Here is a 10,889-nt window from a genome sequence, read left to right as displayed (position 1 = left end):
CTTTGAACACAATCCTTTCTTAAGGATGTGACCTTTGTTGTCAAGTTGTTTCAGACCTGCTCTGTGAATGCCAGCCACAAAATGTCCTTGTGGCATTCAAGCCAAGCTTGTCTTGAAGATTTTAATTAATCTATGCAGATAGAAACTCACCTGCGATGGATATTTGGGCAGATGATCCACCAGAACAATCCTGCTACTGGTTTTGTGGCAGGACAAAGGAGGTAAGCTGATCTAGTGTGGTGTGCTAGTAATACAGAGCACGCATCAACCCGGAGCTCCATTCTCAGCTGCCGAGGCATTTCCTTGGGCCGCAGAAGTGGGCCGGCTGGGGTGGGCTGTTGGTGCTGCTGTCGCTGTGAGGTGAAACCGTGGAAAAGACACACCCCCCCACCAGAAAATAAGACCTGGCGCCTCTCTTGGAGGGGGAAAAAATAAGACCGGGTCTTATTTTCAGGGAAACACAGTAGAACAAATTGAATCAATCAAATTCTTTATTGGCCAAGTGTGATTGGACACACAAGGAATTTGTCTCCTGTGCATAAACCCTCAGTGTGCATGCAAAGGAATAGAGTAATAATAATCATTATAATGATAACAATAAGAAAATGTAGTAGAAAAAGATGAAAAGGATAATAGCAATACAGGGCAAATATCCAGACATAAGACAGTGCCGTGGGAATTAGGCGCTTAGCAGAGTGATGGCATGAGGTGTGGGGGAGGGGGGAAACTATCTCTGTATCTGGTTGTTTTGGCACACAATGCCCCGTAGCTGCATCTTGAGAAGTTTGAAAAACCTTACAAACTCTTACATCCCTCCGAAGAATCCTTTACGCTGAAAACCTATCTTCACCAATATTTTTTTCATGAACAGACAGTGATTCCCACAAATTCACACATACATCCAAATAAGAGCCAGCAGTTCTTTTGCACATTTATTCCATTCTCTGATTTATTAGCAACACACCACTTCCAAAACTCAAGTTCCAAAGACTTTGAGCAAATCACTTCAGACACTTCATCTATTATGCCAAATGTCTCAAACTCTCCAAGTACAAGATTAAAATGGAATGAGTTGGCAGGAAAAGCTATGATATTGGTTCACTGTCTTAATCACTGCACAAACCTAAAATCTTTGTCCCATAACAAACAAGTTAGTAATGCCAACAAAACCCATCTTTTCTAACAATAATGGCAGGAAGGAAGCAAAACAAAGATTCAGCATGGTCAAAACCAAAAGTCCACAAGAGTGACCAATAATTTTCAGCAGATGGCATAGCGGACAAGCCGGGATCCTCGGATTTCCCGCACTCGGTGGCAATGTCGCAAGATAGTCAGGATGCTGTGAAAACGTTTGTCAACCTTCAGCTGGGTGAACTCTTCAATGTCAGCCTCCACAATAAAATATTCACCTGTGGAGACACAAGGTTTCATTTGGGGGTCAAACGGAGTCTGAAAACATCTGGAGATCCTGCACTGGCCACAGGTATCTACCACAATTACACTGCTAGGATACTGTAGCTTGCGAAGGGGTTGAAAATTATTGGCGATCCCAGGTTCTTCTGCACCATGATGAGATACAAAGAAGAGTACCTAGTTGGTTTCAGAAAATAATATATACAGTAGATTTTTCTGCAATGAAAGATAGAGACACAACATGTTCATCTTCTTCCAGGAATGGTGGTGCAGCCTCTAACCCATTGGTCACCCAATGACGTTTCCCAAACCTAAAAGAACTCTTCTCCAGCAGGCACAAGAATGACAAAAAATAAAATGAAATAGTGCTTTCTTCCTAGGATGTGGAGCTAAGGAGCAAATTATTGCCCTTACTTGCCTCTTTCTCCTCTCCAGCCAAAACTTATTCCCAATTAACCAAACACACAATGGAAAATCAAATCAAGGGGAGGCTCCATCTCGACTATTGTGTCCTCAGACGGGTGAAGGGAAGACCCTCTGATGAAGGTGCCCAAGAACGCTAGAATACCATGCTGCCTAATATCAGGCTAGCTAGACCACTGGTCCACCCAGCTACTATCCATCTGATCTACCCGCAAGATCTCCAGGTGTTTGGAGAATACGGTGCCTTCCTCCCAATTATCCATTTATAACTATTTTTCTCCAGAACTGGAGATGAGACTTCTTTGCACAAAGCACGTGTTGCCAAGCCATGAATTTTCATCCTACGGGAAATGTGGCTCGGGCTGCAGTCATATTTCTTGGGAAAGCCCATCCATTCTTTCAGCAAAGAAAGACACCCCAAAGGTTGATTTTGTAAAACGACCCAGTTCAACCCCAACATCCTTGCGCGTGTCCGAGAAAAACCCTTCTCTGCAATCCTGGGACCCAACCCAGGCGGACCGGTAAGAGCGCGAGTGGGACCAGAGTTCTCATTCTGGGGCCGGTTCGCACACTGTGCTAAGTCACAGGGTTGGACTAGGCATGTTGTGAATTCAGCAACTTTGCTGCATTCATTGCGATTAAACAAGCTATGACGCAGTTCTACCGGCAGCTTCCTACAACCCAATTTGACCATCTTCAAGGACTGAAATAAGCACCCAGACCTTGAAAGCTGGCGACACCTTCAAGGTATGGAACTAGATGCCATCCTTGACTTTCACTAGAGAAAATTAGCATCACCCTTAGCATCTTTTCAACGTACCGCCTTCTAGGAATGGGTACAGGTAAGTCCTCAAGGTACAAGCATTCATTTAGCACTTGTTCAAAGCCACAACGGCATCGGGAAAAGTTACTTATGACTGGTGCTTGTAGTTACAACAGTTGCAGCCTTCCCAGGGTCATGTAGACAAAATCCAGCTGCTTGGCGACGGGCATGTATTTGCGATGGTTGCCGTGGCTCACGTGGTCACCACTTGCGACCTTCCCAGCTGGCCTCCAGCGAAGTCCACGGGGACAGCCCTGTTCACTGCGTGGTTCACTTAACAACTGCCGTGATTCACTGAGTTGTTAACAACTGAGAAAAAAGGTCATAAACTCAGGCCACAACTTACTTATTCTCCACCTTGCTCAGCCACGGAAATCCTGGTGCCGGCTGTCCTCACAAGTCCAGGACTAGCCGCGTTGCCGGGTGTCCCCTTCCCGTGGCCGCTCACCTTTTGTGTCTTTGCTTTCTTCTTCCTGGAACCGGAAGTAGAGATTCCTGGTTGCGTTCACCAAGGTTTTCAGCGGCTGGCGCAGGATGCTGTATTTGCTAGCAACGGCTTTGTTGATCTCGGCAACGACCGCGTTCACTTGGCTGAACGTGAGTCGGCCTTTCATGTACCTTCAGGGGAGAAGAAAACAGCTTAACGTAAGCAGGAAAACAGAAAGGACGATTTCCAAAAGCACACGGGAGGCCCCGGGAGAATGACACGGATCTGTGAAGAATAAGAGGAGAAAGCCTGTTCTGGGCCCGGGGCGCTTCAGCTTTTGTGCCTAAGACAGGACTAGAACTCCCTGTCTCCTGGTGATTGGCCCAGTTACCAAGTCAGCTTTCATGCCTAAGTTGGGACTAGAATTCCTAGTCTCCTGGTAATTGGCCCAGTCACCCAGTTATTTATTTATTTTATTGGATTTATATACCGCCCTTTCCCGAAGGACTCATTCTGTACTGGCTGGGCGTTATGATGGTTCAGATCCAGCACAACAGTAGCAAGCACCAGACTGGGACCGCTCTGGAAAGATGCAGCCCAACTTTCCCGTTTGCAGATTACTCACGAGGGAACGTGCTCAAACTCCTCTGCCGTTACGAAGGGGGCTTCTCTGATGCACTTGGAGACTTTGGCCGACTTCTTTGAGGATTTATTCTCTTCGGCCTTGCACGGTTCCTTCTCCTTCAGAGTTGTGCCTATCGAACTGTAATGCAAACAGAGAGTCCATCAAAAGCTCACCATGCCAGTGACTATAAATAAATAAAATGTGGCATCAAACAGCAACTAAGCAGATGCACTGAGGAGGCTTGCAGCAGGATCAGGAAGACAGCAATGCTCTGCCTGCGATTCAGGAAATTACTGTAGAATTAATTCTCCATATAATTGTTTAGTGTGATTATAAAACCATGTTAAATGTGCAAAACACCGGCTGTTTCTTCACAGCACACCCCTCTTTTGCACCTTGGTAGCCAAGGTGATTGACAGGAAACAGACCTGCCTTGTGTGGCTTGGGGAAGGTAAATCGGCACATTTTCTGCAAGATGCTGGGCTTCCAAATAGTCCCTCTCGACCGACTCCTGCAGCTCCTGTAATCAGAAATAGTTTTAGGTGCTGGCGGCCATTTGGAATATGGAGAAAAATCAAGTAGACCAACCGGTTTCTCATTTGGGAGATGCGATCTCCAGAAATGGTCAAGCTAAATCTCTTTTGGAGGTCTCACGCAGCTAAGTACATACAGAAAGAAATACAGAACACTCTTAGGAACAATCGAAGCACAATGACCGCTTAAAGCATAGGGGGGAAAAATCCAGGGGCCTCCTGCAATGTTTGTTTTCAATATTGTAATTAGTATTTTCACATCAAAAACCATGGTAGAATTCTTTTGATGCCTAATGAAAACACTTCAATTATACTACTGATACAAATTCCATCCTATTCTGCATTAATCCATGTATTTAGAAGCTTCTGTTGATTTCTAGTAATGTGCAAATCTTATTTTTAGTCACCCTGAGTTAACTTAAAATAAGTTGCACACTTTATTTACTCTTCACGTAGTTACTAGATTTATTTCCCAGCTTTTAGGAACTCAAGGTAGCTTATGCAGGGAACTTCACTCCGTTGCCACAAGAAGCAGCTTTTAGTAGTTGTACTACATACAACACAGTTCCCCAAACACGCCAGGTTTTTGTAGCTAAGAGTGAAAGACAGGTAGTCCTCGAGTTACAATCACAATTGAGTCCAAAATTTGTGTTGCTAAGTGAAAACATTTGTTAAGTGAATTTTGCCCCACTTTGCAACATTTCTTGCCACAGTTAAGTGAATCATTGCATTTGTTAAGTTAGTATCACGGCCGTTTAGTGAAATCCAGCTCCCCCCCAGACTTTGCTTCTCAAAAGGTCCCCAAAGGTTAGGTCACATGACCCCCAGGGGACACTGCAGCCGTCAAAAATACGAGCCGGTTGCCAAGCGTCTGAATTTTGATTACGTGACATTGCAGATGCTGCAACAGTCATGTGGGAAACGGTCAAGTCACTTTTTTCAGTCCTGCTATAACTTTGAACAGTCGCTAAATGAACTGTTGTAAGTCAAGGACCACCTGTAAGGGAGGACGTGAGATTAATAGTTAGGATTGAATTGTAACTCTTGGTCCTCCACTGAAGAAGACGCTATAACAACCTTCTAGAATAGTGTAATCCAGTGGTTCTCAACCGGTGCTCCAGGGACCCCTGAAAGGGCCACAGTGTCATCACAAGGGGGCCCACAAAGGCTTGAAGAAATGTTACGGTTTAAATCTCGAGTTACGTCTTGGGGGTCGGTGGCCACGAAAGGTATTCAAAGGGGGTCCGTGGCGAAGAAAAGGTGGGGAACCACTGGTGTTATGAAGGCAAGAGGCACAACATTTGCTTTAGACGCTTAACATCCGCAGAGGTCAGAAGGTAAGTTTCACTGAGATTCTGAGGCACCAAATGTCGTTAGTACCTTGAGTTTTTTCTGCAGTCTCCTCTGATGATGACACTCCTCTTCCAATTTATTGAGGAGGCTATTTAAGAGAATCATTTCATGGGCTATCTTACTGAGCACTGTCTTCAAAGATGGTTCCTGGCCTACAAATAAAGAAGATCAATCATAGCATAGAAAAAAGTAAAGCAAAAGTAGGCCTAATCCAAAATTGCTTTATGTGGAACACAAGCCATTTCCTCCTCACGTTAGCCCTGAAAATGGCTTTCTCCTTCGCAATCTGGAATCTTTCGTTCTTTCTGCAATCCTCCAAGCCGAGGCCAGACTTCCGCTAATACCTCTACGACATGGGTTTTGATGCCGGTCATTCAAGAAGAGCTTTGCAGGACTGACCAAAACATGAGCCAGCAGGGATGCAGCTGCTAGGCAAAAACTATCCTGGGATGCCTTAAGAGGAGCACAGAACCAGACCCTGGGAAATGGTTGTTCCACTCTGCCCTGCTCAGGCAGGGTTTGGAGTGTGATGTCCAGCCCTGGGCACCATAGTTCAAAAGGGACAAAACACCGTGAATTAAAACTGTGAGAAAGTAGGTCCATGGCTGTATAAGCTGCCATCTAGGGAGACCGGCCGCCACACGAAGTGTGAGTTTTCTTTCAACAGAGATCTTACAATAATAGCTCTGGGGTCATCTCTCAGGGATGCTGCAGTGGATCTTGATCTGAGGAACAGATTTGATATCTCCTAAGGCCTCTTCCAAATATACCTTTCTAAGTATTCACCGTCCTGCCTTTGAGAGCCAGGTTGGCCTAGCGGTTAAGGCATCAGGCTGGAAAGCAAGAGACCCTGAGCTCAAGTCCCATCTTAGCCAGGAAAGCCCTCTGGGTGACTTTGGGCTAGTCACATGACTCAGCACCGCACAAGGTTCATAATATTTATAAAATGTATTGGCCAGCCATCTTACCACAGAGTAATTGGGTTGTTGTTGTTGTGGGGAAAATAGGAGGAGGAAGATGTGTTGGATATATTGGCTGCCCTGAGTTATTTGTAAAAATAATAAAGGTGGGATACAGATAAATAATGTGGTATCAAACAGCGGCTAAGCAGATGTATTGAGTAAGCTTGCAGCAGGATCAGGAAAGCAATAACATACCGTATTTTCCGGCGTATAAGATGACTTTTTAACCCATGAAAATCTTCTCAAAAGTCAGGGGTCGTCTTATACCCCGGGTGCTGAAACTTTAGGGACAGGGCTGGCTGGAAAACCTGGAGCGGATCTCCCATTTTGTCTGCGCAGGGAAAGCGGGACCAATTGGAGAAGAAGCTGCAGTCTGTGAATTTTTACAGGCTGGGGTCTGGGCGTCTTTCCTTCTAAAGTTGAAGAGCAGCTGTAGTATATCCCAACTTGAAAGGCAGGTGGGGAATGCAGCAGTCAGAGCAGCTGCTTAGCTCTAAGGACACATTTGACTCAGGAACTGGGCGGGCTGGCTGGAAAACCTGGAGCAGATCTCCCATTTGGTCTTTTTTTAAAAAAATCCCATTTATATCCCGCCCTTCTCCGAAGACTCAGGGCGGCTTACAATTTAAAGCACAAATCAATGAGCTTAGCAATAGCCTTCATTCTATGTATATGCCTGCTTATTAGGGCTTCCCCCCCCCCCCCAAGCAGCATTATTACAAAGTCAGCTTATTGCCCTCAACAATCTGGGTCCTCATTTTACCTACCTCGGAAGGATGGAAGGCTGAGTCAACCTTGAGCCTGGTGGGATGCGAACCTGCACTAATTGCAGGCAGCTGGTGTTACTTAAGGCTCTGCGCAGGGAAAGCTTTAGAGTGAATTAGGAAAATTTTAATCCACTTGCACTGTTTTATGTTTACATGTTTGATGAGAAACAGCCTTATGTTTATAAGCGACAGTTTTCCTACTAAGTACCTGCATGTCATAAGAATTTGAATTAAAATTACCATATTAAAATAAAATCTGATGTTTTTTAATTTTTATTTGGTGTGCGTTAGAAGAGGGGTAGTCTTATACGGCAAGTATAGCCCAAACCCTATAATTTAACAGGAAATGTAGTGGGTTGTCTTATACGCCCAGTCATCTTATAAGCCGGAAAATACGGTATTTGTTTTTGTTTTAAAATATTCTGTCTGTGATTCAGGAATTACTGTACCACCACTGATGGCAGTAAATTTCATAGTTTATGCTTTGTATAAAGGGAATGAAATAGTCTGCAAGTATATTTATCAGATTGGCATTCTCCATGCATATGTTCCCAGACTCCCAGATCAATTACAAAGCATTATTACATAAAGCACACCAGTTCTACCCTAAAGAAATGAAATTTTCTTACCTATTTTTCTCAGCTGAAGTGACTTTTTGATATTTGAGATCTTGGAGTTGAGATGAAAGCATAAGTCATTTAAGTTTGAAGAGATTGTATCCCCTGTTCTTGCTTTAAGGAAAAAGAAGGAAAAATAGACTAATGTTCAGTTTTAAAGGTTACAATAGCTAATGTTGTTTTACACATTTTCACTTTGTAAGAAAAGCAAGTATTTTTATCTATCTGCAATAGATACAAAAATATTTAATATCATAGAGGGGACACAGACAGAAATAGGAAAAGAGTATTATACAAACATATTAAACATTATTAGAATGAAAATAAAAGTATTATAATGACACTTTTACGGAACATTTTCCCGCTTATCTAAGGATATGAGGATTTTTACAAATCTGCCTACAAATATATAGCAGAAATATTAAATATCATAAGACCAGTTCAAAAATAAAAAATGAAAGCATTCTTTAGTTGACAATGAAGAACAATTGATCTCTTTACTTTACTTACAACACATAGAGTAGCTGTATTTTATTAAAACTATTATCGGTTTTCCAAAAGAATTGTGGCCAATTCCAAAAATGCTAAAAGGGAAGTAGGGTTTGTACACACACACCCACACAAATATAAATAGAAGTTAATTCATTCCAAATTATGTGATGTAAGAGCAATGCAACACGTAATGCAATTATTTTATAATATAAAATATAAGAATTGTTACTTACTGTTAGATATTTTTATCAATGCAATATTAAAATATTATAATTTTGGAATTTTAAGTCTCCCAGAGTCACTGTTTGAGATGGGTGGCTAGAGTAAACAAAGAAACAAGCACGCATGCGCGCATAAATATCAATATTGCTTTAAACCAGGGGTCTTCAAACTTGGCCCTTTTATGACTTGTGGACTTCAACTCCCAGAATTCCTCAGCCAGCATGCCTGGCTGAGGAATTCTGGGAGTTGAAGTCCACAAGTCATAAAAGGGCCAAGTTTGAAGACCCCCTGCTTTAAACTGTGTTGGAAAGTCCCCAAAGGGCATCGTGGTCTCACCGTCAAGCTCACCGGGCGAGGCCAGGCTCGCCCCCGCCTCCTCCTCCCCCTCCTCCTCCTCCATCTCCGAGGTCGCCAGTCCACGCAAAACCGGGAACTTTCCTCCGGCGGCCATTCGTTCACATTCAAACTACCCGCCCAAGCGGCTGGGCGTCCCAAATCGCGCGAGATCTCGCTCCTCCCGCTGCGGAGGCGTTGCCGGTGCTCCTTCCCGGTCTCGGAGTTTAGCCATAGACGAGAAACATAGAGCGGCACACAAATCTCGGGAGATAGAAATTGTAGAGTGGCGCAGCGTTACCATACTTGGGAGTTAAAAAACCCCTCGAGTTTATCCGCTGGGGAGAAAAGGACTCAGAACTCAGTCCTTGGTTTGAACTAAACGGGGGCGGGGGGGGGGGGTTGGCGTTGCATCTGAATTGACAGGTATAGGGGAACTTTATCAATGGAGCAGAGTCTACATACATCAGGGGTCTTCAAACCTGGCCCTTTTATGACTGGTGGACTTCAACTCCTAGAATTCCTCGGCCAGGCACGCATGCCTGGCCGAGGAATTCTGGGAGCTGAAGTCCACCAGTCATAAAAGGGCCAGGTTTGAAGACCCCCTGCTCTAAAGTTTTGCTCAGATGAAGTGTTTCCTTTCAGACAATCAGTGATACGACTGCTTGGCTGCAAAGATTTTTGATGAATGGGCTTCAACTCCCAGAATTGCTCAGTCAGCAGAATTTGGGAGTTGAAGTCCATACCTCTTAAAGAAGAACAGAGTAACAGAGTGGGAAGGGACCCTTGGAGATCATCTAGTCCACGGGTAGGCATCCTTGGCTCTTTTATGACTCGTGGACCTCAACTCCCAGAGTTCCTGAGCCAGTGTTGTTTATAATGGCAGCAACACTCAACTAAGTCTAAGGCAGTAAAATCTGTGTCCTTATTCAGCCTTACAATGCATTTGTAGCCGAATGGAAGCCTGAAGTGAGGGGTGAAACTGGGAATGCAACGCTTCCTATATTCAAGCAAAGGGAATGCTGAAGTCTAGCAATGGTGATCGTTTGCAAGTTATTTTGGAAAGCTTAGCAAAACCATTCAGCATGGTTCTTAGGTGGACTTACCCAACACACGCAAGGTAAAAAATAATTTATTCTTGCATTCACACAAATACTTGTTTGTTTTAACCAGGTCTTCTGTGTCATTTGTGCCTTTGCGATTCATTGGACATCCTGCGGGTTGATGTTTTATGCATAATACATAAGGACCTGTTCAGTCATGGGTTGTATGAATGCAATCATACCAAACAAATTGCTGTAATGGGATAGTCTGGCTTCTCCTTCCTCATACTCATCGTTCTGTTCTTGGCAGATCTTGACTGGATTCTGAAACTATGAGGGATGAGCCTGACTGGCACTTGGATGGGAGACCACCAAGAGATTCCAGAGCTCAAGGCTAGACTGGGACATTTAAAAAGGCAGCAATTACTGTACATAGCACCACCATGCTGCCAGCTCCGTGAAAGCGTAAGTGAACTCATGAGGGCCTGAATTCATCTAGAGCAGAGGCCCCCAACCTTTGGGGCACCAGGGACCGCTTCCATGGAGAGAGGTTTTTCCATGCACTGGAGAGTGCGTGGCTTTGTGTGTTGCCTGCATCCCGTGGCTGGGGCTTCACTGGTTTGCGCAGACCACTTTCTGGCATGCCGCGGACCAGTACCAGCCCAGTACCAGTCCAGACTGGGGGTTGGTGACCCCTGATCTAGAGACTTTATCGTATGCAAATTGTAGAAAACTCATTGAATATTTTGCCATTCCATGTATGAGAGAAACCCAGAAAATGGACTGAAATTGGGGGAAAAAATAATATTTCCAGAACAGGACACTAGCAAAATCCTTCTATATTGTCAATGTTGCC

General features: G+C 44.2%; 1 protein-coding gene across 1 annotated transcript; it reads right to left on the bottom strand.

The window, feature by feature from the left end:
* Positions 1-495: 495 nt before the first annotated feature.
* SKA1 (spindle and kinetochore associated complex subunit 1) lies at positions 496-9,108 on the bottom strand (the record flags this gene model as incomplete). Its single annotated transcript, XM_083353221.1, has 7 exons — positions 496-1,409; positions 3,108-3,277; positions 3,712-3,849; positions 4,140-4,231; positions 5,625-5,749; positions 5,942-6,136; positions 8,994-9,108. The coding sequence occupies 7 exons, from the start codon at positions 9,106-9,108 to the stop codon at positions 1,261-1,263; spliced, it is 984 nt and encodes a 327-aa protein (XP_083209347.1). The 3' UTR covers positions 496-1,260.
* Between the last annotated feature and the right edge of the window lie 1,781 nt (positions 9,109-10,889).

The sequence above is a fragment of the Vipera ursinii genome (assembly GCF_947247035.1).
Source record: "Vipera ursinii genome assembly, chromosome: 2".
NCBI classification, from domain to species: Eukaryota; Metazoa; Chordata; class Lepidosauria; order Squamata; family Viperidae; genus Vipera; species Vipera ursinii.
This window is presented reverse-complemented; position numbering and strand designations above follow the sequence as displayed.